The 15,680-nt window shown below is 42.8% G+C and overlaps 1 protein-coding gene across 1 annotated transcript; it reads right to left on the bottom strand.

Moving 5' to 3' along the window:
• Nucleotides 1-434: 434 nt before the first annotated feature.
• LOC121614259 (stonin-1) lies at nt 435-15,068 on the bottom strand. Its single transcript, XM_041948075.1, has 9 exons — nt 14,912-15,068; nt 7,863-9,796; nt 7,507-7,709; nt 3,469-3,570; nt 3,184-3,307; nt 1,749-2,257; nt 937-1,176; nt 634-723; nt 435-542 (listed from the first exon to the last, which is right to left on the bottom strand). The coding sequence occupies exons 2-9, from the start codon at nt 9,709-9,711 to the stop codon at nt 435-437; spliced, it is 3,225 nt and encodes a 1,074-aa protein (XP_041804009.1). The 5' UTR covers nt 9,712-9,796; nt 14,912-15,068.
• Between the last annotated feature and the right edge of the window lie 612 nt (nt 15,069-15,680).

The following is a 15,680-nucleotide window of genomic DNA, read 5'->3' as shown; positions in this document are numbered from 1 at the left end:
TTAAAGGCAAGACATTACAATGTTTGAAAATCAAACAGCACATTAGGTACGTTCAAAGCAACGTGACCATGACAGAAAAAAGCAAATTCCAGGTCAAACAATGTTTTGCTTCATTAATAAATTAAACTATTTCCAGCAAAATACTGCGCAACACAAATTCATGCTGTTTGTTTCAGGAGATCGGACTCAGAAGCAATGCTGCAAGTAATTGGTTGTAACATCGGAAATGACTTGCCGCACTGCTCTGATAATTACATATGGAAAAAAACAATAACACAAGTATCAGTGCTTTTGCACAGTGGTGTTTTAACTGCCTGCTCCGTGAGCTAAATTACACCAACAAGAGGTCTAACTCGCTGATTGTTTTTCCCTTTTAAATCAGTTCCCGCTCTTTCAGCGCGGTTACTGGATGTGTGCGAGTGAGCTAGAGCTCATTACCACTCAGCTTCCCCAACAGCTTTAGAGAACACGTAGTCCCTGCCCCCATAACACATCACTCCGTCTTTCAAATGAAACTTCCAGCGGTTCTTACTGCGGTGAATCTGCAATAGAAGGAAAATGTTACTGTATTAGCACGTCAGCTTTCGGCGCTGGGCTTTGTTAAGAGGAGAGCAACGGCCAATACGTTCTTACTTTGTCATACTGACAAACGATTACATTGTCGGTGTCGAAGAGATCCGGGATGTCCTGCTCAATCACATCATCGCCTGAATTCAGAGGATCCTGGTTGACAGAAAGGGCATCATGGGACGAAGAGTTCAAACTGCATTCATTCAAAAACATGCTGTAGGGCCAAAAAAAACAAGTGCTGCCTGCAAAACATGACTAATAAATGTCATTTCTAGAAAAAGTGGAGCAAATCAGCTGGATTTTTCCATGCAGAGATGTTTTAATGGCAAAAAATAAACCGCGAATGTGTGTGTGTCACTCTCTCACCTCTTCCTCTACATCAGCGAGTTCATCCACTCCCTCGCTGTCGCTGCTGGAGGAGATGCTGTTACCGTCGCTGCTTCCATCTCCTTCTTCCAGGGCTTTTATGGCCTCCGCGTTGATTATACCCAGAAAGTCATTCTCTTCCAGGGGGACACCCTCTTCCTCCTCCACGTCAGAGTTGTCCGCCGGGCCGTCCAGCTGAACGATGTCTGACAGTTCACTGTAGTTGTAGTCCAGGTCCAGCTTGGCAGGGACGGCACGGAGACATTGGAACAGTTATAACTCTGGAGGAAGTTGGATCCGGACAAACCACTGGGCTAAAATTTTTATTCTTTGAATATTCAACACTGAACACCTGAAATGTCTGAAGGTCAGTCACCTGTCATCAACAAAACTTTGATTTGCAAAGGTTTGATAACATGAATGCAGAGTTTATCATGAATTAAAAATGTATATATTTTTCAAATTGATTAAAAGAGATTAGTTCCTCAACCTCCAAGCTGGATCCTACATTTCCCACAATGCAACTCATCATCTGTCATCAGACCTGTTTCACCTGGAAAACGTCTTTTGAAACTCCACACTTACAGTTTGTAACACAGGTTTCTCTTTAAAGGAACATTTGGGGAAACACACTAATTTACTTTCTTTATGTCAGTCTAGTCGATATAAAAGTGCAGCCAGCAGCTAGTTAGCTTAGCAAAACAGCTGTAATAAAACAAGACATAACATATTACTTGGTGAGCTTTAGAGGTGCTTCTAGGTGGGCTTTCTTTCTCAGACTGTTTTTTTTTTGCAGATTTTTGATTCCTCACCCTTCCTGCTTTCTCTCTCTCCTCCTCAATCACTTCTTTCAGGATGTCGTCAACGTCTCTGCTCTTTAATTGTGCCGCCTGTGTCAAAGCCTCCTCGGTGCCGGCCTGGAGGTCTAATAGCTGACTGAGGGTGGAGGGGGTCACACTGAGGTTCACGGGCTCAGCTCTCGGACTCGGCTCGCTCTCTTCCAGCCTGACCTCCGGCTCCGGAGAGTGGACCCCCTGGAGCTGCGAAGTCTCCGCAGCAGGAACTCGCGGCGGATGGGGGAGGCTGCTCTCCTCGCCGGGGGGTGAATTGGTCTTTTGATGTGGAGGCTGTGTGGCCGAAGTAGCCGGAGCAGGGGATGGTTCCACCTCCTGGGGACGGGTGGTGTTTGGTGGGACTGCAGCTGGCTGGGGGGCAGGAGCTTCTCTCCACTCAGTGACTTTGTGGGCGGGTTGGGACACAGGTTGCTGACCTGCCGCGGCCTGAGTAACCACGACAGGAACGTTGACCTTGTAAAGCTGGCCTTAGTGAGACAAAAGGGAAGAGTTAAATGTTATTCCAACCTTAGCACATGCTGAACACAAGTTTAGGCCCAGAACAGGTGAAGTCACTGTGTACCAGAATCCGTTTGCAGAGTGACTCCCGCTGGTATCTGCACAGGGTAAGCTAACCCAGCAGGAAGAGAAAAGGTGGCAAGTGTTTCTGAGTTGTTCTGCAATGAAACAGGGAAATATAATTCAGCATTTCAAACAGTGGTGATTTACAGCTATGTTTTATAAAGCTTCATAAGCTCATCAGTTAAACATTGTAGATTCTGATGGTGTTTAACTCCACTGTGGTACTGGCCTCTTTAATGGGCTGATAACCCTGAGGTCAACAGGTCTGTCCCCCAAGTCAGACAGATAAATGTGACTATGGAGGAAAATTACACCCATAACAATTTGAATCCTAAACGAAAAACTGCACAACTAATTGTGACATCTAAACCCCAGTGAACACTTACTGTGTTAATATACAGCATTTAAACGCACTACCATGACAACCATCTAGCTGAAGATCTAACTAACAAATTCAGATAGAAAAATTTATGTGTCCAAATATATATTGATGATGTTGATTAAATTCAATTGGTGAAATTCTGATCCGAGAACTGAAGTTACATCAAAAAAAAGAAAATTTGAAACTGAAACATTCAGGCTACCAAGAATAAAATCAAGCCCAAAATGCGCTTGCCTTGAGCATTGGCAAACTGTGGATATTCTGACTTGCGGGGATCACGACTGAGGCTGCGAGCAAAAATCAAAGCAGAGCAAGTGACACAAAAATTAAAAGAATGAGCCATTTCAGTTACCTTAAGTAATGCAATCATCCATCAACGGTATTGTTTGTCTCAAGCCGTAATAATGGACTTTATAATTAGATATGTTTGTTTTGTCAGTACTGCGCTACCTGTGACCTCTTGATCAGTCTGGCTGTAGCTGGCAGGGAGCTGGAGCACAAAATTGGATGAGTTGATGTTGTTTTTCCTGAAGTCTTCCATTGCTTTTGACTGCATCATCTTTGACTCCCAGAGCTGCACAGCAGAAGACACAGCAGTCTGTCTTCTTGCTAAGGTGTGTACTTCCTCACTAGATGATCTAACTTTACTGTAACTGACAACTTGAGTCAAGACGTGCATTATATGTACTTTACAGGGGTGAAAAAAGGAGCAGGGTTACGTAGAATATAACTCACATGTCTTAAATCATCCAGGACTCGGTCCTCAAGGCCTTCATCCAGGAAGAGTTCCCTCATACTCTCAATCACATCATCAATTATGGAGAAGTAGAGTTTGGCCTGCAGTTGTTTAATTGTACAAAGACTAAGTCAGAAGCTATTGAGCTGCTTGTGAGAATAAAGTGATTAATCCCACTCAGTTTGTGTATGATTTGATAAGCAATTTACCAAATTCCATTCAAACTTCTGCCTTTTCATAAATAGTCTGTATTTTCTAGCCTAAATTCTCTTTTTCAGATAAGTTTTAAGATTATAAAGTACTCTTCACTGTGCATTTAAGTCAATTTAAAAAAATCCAAGGTAAATGTATGTAAAATACAAGACTTCAGGGCAGACTTATTAGAGGGGACAAAACTTGGTTGATGTTGCAGTTAAGGAGTCAGTAACGCAGAAATCCATGTGGCCTAATTGATAGATGTTGGTTGAGATTTGGCTTGACATCATGATGAATTAAACTGCACTGTGATATTCCAAAGAAACAGCTTTGAGGCTCTGCATAAAGAGCCCATATTTGAATAGAAATGTGCTTTCAGGAGCACGTTCATTAGGCTACTTCACCACCACGCAGTACAGGCAGTTTTGCACTACAGTTAGCCTCTAGCAAAACTAGCTAAAGAGCAGCTTTGCTTACCACAGGGCCTGTGTTGGTCAGCATGATTTAAGGCAAAAATAACTGCAGTCCGGTTATAATAGACTAGGAAACATAATACATGCAGTCAACAGTGATTCTCTGACTGCGAGTCTGGTAGTTTTGCCTGCACTAACTTGATGGGAAGTGCACACACAGGTGAGAGCAATCAAGCTCCACAGAGAGATGTGATTGGAGCTGAGAGCTACATGTTTGTTGCAGTGATGAGACTACAGTTTTATATTGTATGGTAGAGGTTAAAAATATTTTCTGACTTTCGTCTTTATAACGCAACCTTAAACTGTGTTTTACCTTGATTTATAATTTCATATAATTTAAATCTCTGTTGCTAAAGCAAGATGAGAGTTCAGGCTTCCTCACTGTGCATCTCATTCATTTTCCAACATTTAATGGTCACATTTCAGCAAGGTTTGAGTGTCACCAGTTTAGGGTGGGGGTCCCTGCAGGCCATCTTACATCCACCCACCCACAGCATCTCAGATACTTCATTACAGCAATAGTTAAAGCTGCACAGTCTTCCTAATGTTGAGCTTTTCTCAACCATGTAGTTTTAGAGACTGTGGTGATATTTCTGTCTGACACAACCTTCCCAGCTCTAGTTTTCTGCTTACTTTCAATAGCAAGGTTACTCTGTTGCACATTTTCCACAGTGCTGGGAGCTCAGTACAGTCTCTGATCCCCGGAGTGCACAATGCCAGGAGTTAAAAATATTTCACCCTTTACAAGACACTTCATTTTGAACTTGGTGCTCGATAGATTCGTAGCAGCGGCAGCAGCAGGAGCCGCGACCCCTGCTTCCTCCCAGCATCTGTTTGGTGATGCTGGCACTCCTTCAACACCGTAGGTTGACTCCTCTGTTGAGGATGAGAGCACTGCAGCTGAAAAGCAGCAACATGGGACAACCCCTGTGGATACTGCAGTGAATGAGGCTAACAGACACTTAACTGTCACTCAGCACTGAGAAGCTCCCCTTGAATTATAAGACAATGCCCTCTTTATTCCCATAAATGACTAATAATACATTATGCATGTCTATTTCATTAACCCAACCTTATAAACTATACCAAACTATACTTTTGAGTCGAGAAATACAAGAACAGTTGATTATGTTACCGTCTTTTTTGTGTGTTCAAAGGCTTTTTTCCATGTAGCTAATACATCAGTTCCAGATCACACGACATGAGTGAAAAATCTCACAGTATAAACACCCAAAGACCCTCAAAACACATAAAATACAAGAAATAACAACAAGAAATGTGCTAGAGTTTCAGTTTAGGCTTTGCTGAGTAATAAGTCATCACCACAGGGGCCTGTGTGAAAACGACTGTGTTAAAAAAAACAGCAGCTCTCATGTGACACAATATTGTTGTACTTTGAGTTTGGAATGTGTATTAAATGTGACTGTCGGCAGTGTGTTCCCAAAGAGGCACATTCAAGCCAGGCTAAGATACTTCACTCGTCTGTACCTGTGCACTAATACAGTTAATCAAATAAAACAGTCACACAGCATGCAGCGCTTTAGAAAGATCATTTCCTGCAAATCGTGTCATTTATCGAGCAGCAGCCTGTCATTACTCACTGCTGGATGTCTCAGTCTCTCAAAAAAACCCGTGATGACGACGCGCAAATCTGAGTTGAGCTGGGCTGTTTTGACACTCAGTGAGGTGCTTGCTTGAAGCTTTTGTTGTAAATTAACCCACAAATATCAATTTATGTTTATCAGGCGGGCTCGAGTTTATTTAGTGTTTAGTTATAGTGCATATATGAAATTGTATTTATCAGCTTTGGCATTTTGGATGTTGGATGGCTGATAGGGTCAGAAAGCAGCCTCAGTGGTCCCACAGTAACAGAGTTTAAGTCCTGACTCATAAACTCATACACAGTAGATCTTATTTTAACAAGGTGTCAATGAACATCTGTGAAGAAGCACCATGAGCCACTCAGGTTTAATTCAAATGTTTACTCTTTATGTAAATAATATCCAGCTAAAGCCAGGTACCTCATACATTAAAGTCATCATTGAAGGACTTGTTGGTCACTACAAAGCTTCACCATTCTTTTTTTTTTTTTTTTTTTTTTAAATCCAACCTATTCACAACCCAGAGGCAGAAAGATCACATAATAAAATAGTTGATTTGTTTAAATAAAATTTCAGCCCTCCCGAACACAACCTTGGTATAAAGTCAACTTGAGGTAAGCAACAAAAGTAATGAGTCGTATTCCATGTGAAAAAAATAGGAAGATTAATATCAATATTAGCGTGGTGAATTTCAGACATCATGTGCACTTTGTCTGTGTAGTAAAAACAAGACAGTAACGCTTCAAATGTGAAATTATTTTGTAGCTTTTTGGACCAATACACTTTGTAATTTGGGCAAAAAAGATATAACTGTCTGCTCGTCTCACGCTGCTTCAATTCGCTGGTCAGAGTGTTTCATTGCTGAGAACGGCTGCTAATTGGCACGACCTGAGTCAACTCTATCAAATTGTCCTAATAATTGTGACTGAGTCACCTCAGACAAAATGCTGCCCCGTGGGACTCAGCATGAGCTGATCCACCTTTGAGTCAGTGTTTGTGTGCACCCATAATTCTAATACAATCCTTTTTCACAGTTTTGTTTGCCACTGCCACATAGAATTCAGTACAAATGTGGATGATTCATACTTAAATTAATCAGTTTGGGAGTATGTGAAGAAAGGACCTGACCCTAAACATCTGCTGATAATTAACTTCTCTCAAACATGGTGAATATTGCTCATTACTTAAGCTGTTTAGCTCGTACAGCCCATTCGGTGTACATTTATTAAGGATCCCCTTTATTCTGGAGAGCAGTGCAGATGATGCAAATGCAAGCTTATATACAGTACTCATATCATTTTACAGTTGATACATCTATTAAATGTAAAGTGCTAGGCAAAAGGACCATGTTAAACTGTTTACTAGGTCTAGATTAATTCAGTCTCAGTTAAAGGATACAACATCAGTGAACCTGCATGAGAAATACTACCAGGCTATTTGTAATTAGATGAATTTGACACCGGATATAAGCAGAAAGTCCGTAATTATGCTCGTTTTATTATCCCTTTTCACCATTAGGAAGATTTTGGCAAGTAGCTCAGACCAAAGGGATAAAGGTCCTCTTCAGAGCTTCTTTAATAATCACTGTGTCATACAGCCAGATTGCCTCTGTGACTCCGTTTCAATCCATTTTTTCTCCACTTCCACCTAAAAAAAAGAGAGAAAAAAATAGGTTAGTTGCACAAATAAATAAATATGTTTTCTCTATCCACCTCAAGGTTGGTGCACGCATTTAGCAAGATATTATTCCACTGGCGAACCATTTTACCTGACAATGATAACGTGTCCAACTGGTCACATGTTTCTGTGGCTGGATGTCATTCGTAGTGCCCAGTGACTTCACCCTCGTCTGTGACACAACTGCGCCCATAATTTCACATTCCATCGTGACGAAAGGGTACCAGTCATTTGGGATCTCCTGATCGGATCCCAGCTCTAGCTTGCAGGAAAACGAATGGGGATGATCCACTGCTGCGAGGGAGGAAACAAAGGTCGCTTGTAGTTAGAGTGTTACACCACTAAGTGGCAAACATACTGTACACATGCACAAGAAGCCAAGGCCATGGAGCTAATGAGACCATGTTATAGTGTAGGGCTGAATTGCAGTCTTTAGAAATGTGTTACCCGTGTTCTTTGCTGGCAGTCTGTCGATCCTCCACACGATGGCCGAGTATACATTCTCATACTTGACAGTGCCGACTGTCACCTGCATGACAGGCTGTGAGTCTGCAGCGCTGACATAACCCAAGCAGGCGTTTCTGTTCATACGGGCCTTCAGTGACCTCTGTCGCAGCAGGGCCACCGTCTGCGTCACTTTGACCCAGTCGCCCGGCACCGGCACACGGATCACCACATTCTCACACAGTGGATACGCGTCAGACATGGAGGAGAGGAAGGTGGCCGACATGTTAAGAAAGGCCTGGAGCTCCACATAGGCACCTTGAACTGTGACCACGGCTTTAATTGAGAAGGGAATGTCTGTGCATCCCAAAAATGCTGTTTTGTACCGCATCAGCTCAACCCTGCAGGCCTCGGGAGGTGAGAACTTTATCAGCCGGGACCTCTGAAACTCCGTCTGGTTCACACATTTGTGAAAATGGTAGTCGGCGATCTCCATCCAGAGTTCACTGCCCTCGTCAGACCCGTAGCTGGCGTCAAAGCGCAGCAGCCCGAGATCATTAAGGGCAAGAAAGCAATCGCCTAATCCGTTCAGAAAGGCCAGACAGTGAATCTGGGTAAAGGATGTCCGCTCCATGACTCTTCCACACTTAGCCAGTTGTACCCAGATGTGGTCCGTGATCTGCAACGACAGCTCTTGCTCCTCGTAGTGCCGCCTCGGCTGGTGAGGCACACACAGTTTGAAGATTTCCTCTTCCATGGAGACTACCAGGTCCTCCATGTCGTCATGCACTGTTGAGCCAAATTTGAGCAGCTGCTCTACCTCCGCCTCATGACTAACCTCCAACTTAGGGTGGTAGCGTTTCTTTTCTGTGTACGAGAAATGTTCCACCTTGAACGTGAGGACCTTGCGGTGCTCGCCGTAGCTTTCCAGTTTGAGATCTGAGATCCTACATTGAGGGAGAAGCTGGAACTCCTTGTATGGCTTCTCCAGCCCTTTCTCATAGTACATCTGCAGCACGCCTCCCGGCAACAAGCGGAGATAGATCGGCCCCCACTGTCGAGAGGACATGCGGTTCTTTTTTTCGGGAATCCTGAGCATGACAGGCCAGCCGTCTCTCTTCTGACTACGGAACAGACCCCGAGGAACGAACTCAGATGGAGACTCGCTTAACACCTCATTTTTGCAACTCAGCCGCCTCTCTGCATCTTTTTCTGTCTCTGTGTCGTGGTCCGTCTCTGCTCGTAGTCCTTCCAGTTTGTTGCAAACGTAGGAAAAGGAGCTCTGGAGGTGGTCGCGGGGAGGCTCACTGCCGTCTTTGGTCCGAATAAAGAAACGTGGTAGGCTGTTGTCAGATTCTGAGTCCGAGGAGGAGCTGTCCACATCTGCGCTGTGTCTAGATCCATCCCAAAAGGGGTTATAGTGTCCTGAGTTCCCCCGGAAAGAAGGGAAAGGGCTTGGTCCATCTGAGGTTTGATTCAGTGCCTCTGGTGCAGGAGAGGGAACAGAGGTGGTCGACGTGCTGGAGAAACTCCGGAAGAAGTCGTTCTTTTCCCAGGTGTTGGCGTGAAATGGGGAAGCACTGCTAGGAGCCCCACTCACAGGAGTGCAAAAAGGCGTGCTACATGGTACACAGGAACTTCCACTAAGACTCGAGTGGCTTTGAGGGGATTCCAGCGAACTACTGAAGCTCCAGGAAGTATCTCTGATCGGAGGAAGCACTAATTTCAGACCATTTGGACGTGGTACGGATGCTTTGATAAGCCCTGGTGACTGTAGGGGCTTCTGAGGCGACGAGAGCGGTGTGTTGTCATCTTCAAATGTGACCCAGTTTGAGTGATTTGTGGAACACATGGCTGAAGAGGACTAATGACCGGTTCAAAAACAAGAATTCCTTTGTTGGGTGTCTGTCTGTCCCCCACTGCAGAGGCCTTCTCTTCTGCAAGAAAACGAACAAGAAGAATAAGAACCGATGTTAAAAAGCAATGTGTTAAAAGACACATTTAAAGGTAAAATCTCAAGATATTCCACAGGCAACATAAATGCTCCGTAACAGATCAGTTTGAAAGCTTGAACAAGTCCATTTATCCTGTCAGCAGATAGAAAAAAGAGAGAGCTCCTGGGGATATAAATAAAACATATTTGCTTAAAGTCCTCCATCAAATTTTAATGAGAGACTGACCTTGAAACCCTGTTTATATAAGTTAACACCACAATTAACTAAGACAGAGAGGAAGCAAGAGATTCTCTCTCACACCACAGATGAAAGCTTTTACAGAAGGCTTCATACAAACATTATTAGCTGAACTGTCTTGCAAGTAGCTACACAATCATAACAGTGTCAACCAACTTCATGTATGCATCTGTCATATGTGAGAAGTATATTTTTCCATTTTCTTTATTTGGATCATTTTGAAAGCACTACAAGAAAGGACACAGCACTGCAGCTGTATTCATTCTCCAGGAAATAACTTTATTTTACTTTAGTAATTTGTATTGTCGGCTTGAAGTGAGAGGTGTCGCTTTTAATACACAGATACATGAACGGGCTAATTAAAAAAAACAGTACTGTGATTTGTTAAGAAATGCGATTCTAAATGATACATTCAGATTTAATGCAATCAAACCCGCTGCTGTTGCTAAAATCTTTTGTTTCTGTAAATTATCTTGCAGAATTTGTGATATTGTGATACTAAGGAGATTTTTAGCCATACTAGTCATGGATGGCAATGTCAGTTGGTCAGTATGACATTCCCATCAGCCTCAGATGTACTTTAAGATTAGCTCTAATTAACAAATATTAAGACGCTACCATGCTAAACTAAAATTTTGAACATAGGAAACATTACACCTGCTTCACATCAGCATGTAAGTATTGTCATTGTCAACATGCTGACGTTAGCATTTAGCTCAAAGCTGCACTGTGCCAAAGCACAGACACACAGGCGCTAGCATGTCTGCAGACTCTTGTAGTCTTGTTTTCCTTTGCTGGATTTAGTTCATTTAACAAGAAGTGCAGACTAGGATGCAGCCCTATGCTTTCATATGTTTGTACCGTAGGCTTGAAGTGAAGAGTACCGCTCCTGGTATCTTGATACATGCAAGAGGCCAAAAATACAGAGCTGCGATTCTTAGTGTAAATCAATGCATTGAGATATGTACTACAAAATCTACAATCACTGCAAATTCTCCCATTCAAACTTTGGAAAACAAAGATTAGAGGGCAACGCTCTGGGAAACGTCATGTAAACCTGATCTGCATGATGGGTTCAAACTCTTTTGTGTCATTAAATTCTATCACTGGGTTTCTCAAAGGAGTGAGATGCACAAAGGCAACGTGTTTTTAGAAGCTGCTGCTGGAGCACAGGAGTCTTTGAAAAAGCAGGGAGGATAAAGAGAAAAGGAAATGTTCGTTTTCAAAAGTTTTTGGAAGTTCAAGGGTTTTGTAATGCACACTGATGATATAAAGTGTTGTGTTTTAGACATACCCTGCTTTGATATGAGCATAGTCTAAATATTTAATTGCAAGCCTGCTCTAAAATGTGTGTGAGAATACTTGTAGCAGCAAAGACCTTGCCTCATTAACCAACATGAAGTCAACTGTGAAAAGCAGGTATAATGTGGCACAGCAGCTTGAAAAGGACCAACGCTGGTTAAATGTGTAAGGTACCTGATGAAAATTAGATGTTAGATATTAGATCTGTTTGTTTCTATGTTTTAATATACTAGGAGTATGGCTAAACAACAGTGGTATGCAGGCTAATTAGCTGATGGGCAGAGACAAAGTATGTTGTAATCTTTCTGCATTTAATTTTCCTGCGAGTCAATCAATCTGCCTTTTGATGTGCTGGCAGCTCTGGACTCAGAACATCCAGCTCAGAGGCCACAGAGAAGCCACTTTCAAAATGTTGAAGCCTCATCTCCCCATAAAAATCTTGAAAACAATAATTGAAAGCAGAAAGCCTTAATTACAGTCTTCCTCCTCCCTTCAAGATCACAGCCATGACTTGCATGAAGGAGACTTCCAGTGGCAACTTCCTCTCGCTATAAACAAACAGGGAAGTGGGGGGCTCTGATTCAGGGTAGTGGATTGACATGTCTTCAGTCAAACACTGGAGAACATCCCTCTAATGAGAGGATGTTTGCAATGGCGCGCTGACATTTCCAAGAGTTCATCCCTCCTCCCAGACTTACATACAGAATCCCTCAGCTTTGGTTTGAGGAAACGGGCGCGGAGAAGGATGAGCTCTCCACGGGGGTTGCTGACAGTCTTTCAGACTCATTTTACAGTCTGCCGTCTCTTCCTGGGCTCCATAGCAGGCAGTACAGAAATTAGACTCTGCTAAATCTACAGAGGACAAAGGAATACATTCCACACATTCCTCTGGGACAAGCAGCTTTGCACACAGGAAATACCAGCCTGCTCTATTCGTGTGAACTGACAACAAATATTAACTTAATGGCACTTTATCAAATATGAAAAAAGCACCAGATTTAGGGGTCCTAAACTCTGCTTAATTATCAGTGTCAAACTTAACAAAACAGTGAAGGAGCATGGGGATTAAGATCATAGCAACAACACAAAACTTTAAGTTTTACAAGTTTAACCTTATTTTTCATTGTTATTATCATCCCAAGACTTGAGATGTGAAGACATACCACAGGGTTACACACCTATACAGAAATGCAAAGACCAAAATTGTGATCCTAAAGAGCAACATCGATCAAGTCTCTTACAAAAGGTTTACTCTAAAGGTTTGGTCCCAGTGAAAAAGCAGCACTGCGATTAAGACAAAGAGCAGAATAATCACACGCAGTATCTCAGAATTATCATCACTGATTATTACTATACGATAAATTACTACACTTGTGAAACCTGGAGTAGGCAAAATAATTCACACACCTCATGCACAATAAAGTCTGAAGTCACTTAATCATAATTATGGGGTCAAACTGAGTCATGACATGTTGCCAAACAGAGGCATTTGTGCAGCTTTAAAAGAGGTTATTTAACATGTGAATATCATGTGTCTAGAATAACGTGACATCTTATGGCAAACACAGAAATTTTAATCCACAAAGAGGAACAGCAGTCACATGCCGATACTAACTGACAGGGATATGAGAAAATAAGTGCTTCTGGGGACCTAGTGTGACCTGTCTGCTTCAGAGAGGTTGTAATGATCATTTACCTCAACACTAAAGTCCATTTTCATGAGGGGTTCTTCTACTGTAATTCCTTATTGACGACTGTGACAGGAAAGACAGAGCCCTTGATGACGGGAAGCCATCCTTAACATTTGCCTGACATGTGATGACGGAGAGGAAACTGACGTGGTCTAAGAATAAAACTGCTGAATTTAAAAAAGCACATTTGAACTTTAACTTGGCCGACAGATGCTTCCTGATGAAGTGAGACAAGTTCCTGCTGGATTCTGCGGAAAAGTCCTGTGCGTGGATCGTTTTCCCTGGAAGAGTATATAAATAAAACTAAGACACTACCCCATTTAATTTGACAGCAGAGTACTACTGTTGTGACCACAGTGACTATGTAATCTGGTGCAGAGCTGAAAATGTGATGACCCATTTCCAGCGGCGACGCTGCCTGCAAAGTGAAACCTGCTCTCCTGCTCTCCCGTCAGACAAAGCAGAGGAGAAGTTACTGCTTTTGTCTCCTCACACCTTAAACACCCAGAATAAACCAGTGTCATGCTGGCTAATGTACACTTTATCCCCAGAGCTCCCTGCATCCACTGGAGAGAGCTGTTCTAGTTCAAATAGCATGACTGGAACAAAAAACCAGCAGGATTTAACGGGAGACGTTTGCGCCGGCTTAAAAAAACTTTTCCACCATTGCTCTGCATGGAGTTTACTCAAGCAGCAGTGATTCACTTTGATCTCAGCGTTTAGGAATAAACTTAGAATAAACTCACGGACAATATGAAAGCCATCTATTTTAGAGCATCCTTGAACAAAGACTGTAACTTTTGAGAAATGTTCACAAATTCTTCCCTTTACAAAGGAAATTCAATAAACACAACTGTTCTGCTGAGCACATTCAGGAGATTTACTGCCTTGGCCTTTTGGGGGGGGTATTGACCCCCAAAAGGGTCCCAAGATGAAACCATCACACACCGAGTGCCTGGCAGACAAAATTCTGTTATTTTACCCCTCCTTTTACTAATTTCTGCTTTTTTCTTGTGAAATATTGGACATTTTTACTACTGTGGGCTTTTTAAAATCCTTCAGACTGGACAATCTGAGGTAAAAAGAGTTGAACTCACGGTATGTGCTCACTATTAGGACAGCTGAGGGGTCACAAGTTGACACTGCTTTGTTTGGAGGGGTCAGAAGCCAAAAGGTTGGTGGCTACTGCTCTCTAACAGACATGGGCTGGTTTGCTGTCTCCTCCAATCTCACTATTGTCATAATAAGTGTTAGCATTTACCATTATCAGGTAATTGTCACTTGTTGCAAGTTACATGCACGAACTTTTAAATTAAAGATAGCACATTAAAATGTCCGCGAAGGAGCACACATGTATATATTTTAAATGAATACCGTCTACATGTGCAAATAAATTGTACGCTTGTTGCTGAACGCATCTTAACGCGCTGTTGTTTCAACGCATTCTTGTAGCGTGGGGTCACTAAATGCCGCACAAATACACGAGTTACCGGTAAACAACTGCTCTTTTCTTCCGCCCATAGCAACTCAGACTGGAGAAAGAAAACAGCACCAGCATGCTGTCACCCACAACAGAGCCAGGCCCATCCCGGACACTGAGGCCCACTTCTGGGTCCACTTCTCCGCCTTTGTTGTGATGCGAAGTCTGAGTAAAGTTGTAACTCCGCGTTACTTTTGTTGCACACTACTTTGCACACGTTTCATTGAGCCCAACATGCGCCACTCACACAACAACCGAGCCACGGCTGACAACACACACAGTCAACACTAAAGAAGAGTACTTTTCAAGTCGTTTCTAACGTCACCTGAACTATCGCAGCTCTGTCGAAAACATACCTGAGTGCGACCAGAGGCAAGAAATACTCACAGGTTCACAGAGGTAGTTCACTAATCCGGGTCATGACTTGTGTTTCACGGACGCGGCTGAACGCTGATGTCGGCCGGTTTTCCTCAAAATGGCAGAGTGTAAATCCTGGAGTTTTAACAGCGCGGCGCTTCCCCTCCCGAGTTCACACACACTGTCCTCCAACGGGACACTGCGGGAGTGAACGCGGCAGCGTGCTGCGTTCACGACCGTAGGACACGGCGCAGTCAGGAGATGGGCGCGCGCATCACAAGTAGAGAGCGGGTACACGTCAAAACATACAACTTCAGGGTAAATAATGAAGATGATAGGCCCAATGGTTGTATCTTCATGGTCGGAGATGATCATTATGCATATACTTGACTTGAAAAGTGTCAAAAACTGTATTAACATTACACGTTACTCAAAGTATGCAGTTTTTTGTAGTATTTAATCACAACTCTGGCCTGACTGCAGTGCTGTAATCTTACAGATTTATCGTAGGGTGGATTTGAATAAAAGGCTGAATCACAGCTGCAATAAAACATTAATTGGGCCATGTGCTCATGAAGAGTTGGTTGCAGAGCCCCTTCACTATTTTGATGGACATAATTCCTAAAAAAAACTACTTAAAACTCTGTCCTGCTTTGGTTTCGCTTTGCTTGAGAAGAATAAAACTGTACATAATTTCAAGCCGGATTCTTTTCCACCTCTGTGCACATCTCTTATATAAGTTCTCATGTTAATTCTGCAACCGCTGTTCCTCTTTGTTTCCTGTAAAGAAAAAAGGAAA

The sequence above is a fragment of the Chelmon rostratus genome, chromosome 11, assembly GCF_017976325.1.
Source record: "Chelmon rostratus isolate fCheRos1 chromosome 11, fCheRos1.pri, whole genome shotgun sequence".
Taxonomy (NCBI): Eukaryota; Metazoa; Chordata; class Actinopteri; order Chaetodontiformes; family Chaetodontidae; genus Chelmon; species Chelmon rostratus.
This window is presented reverse-complemented; position numbering and strand designations above follow the sequence as displayed.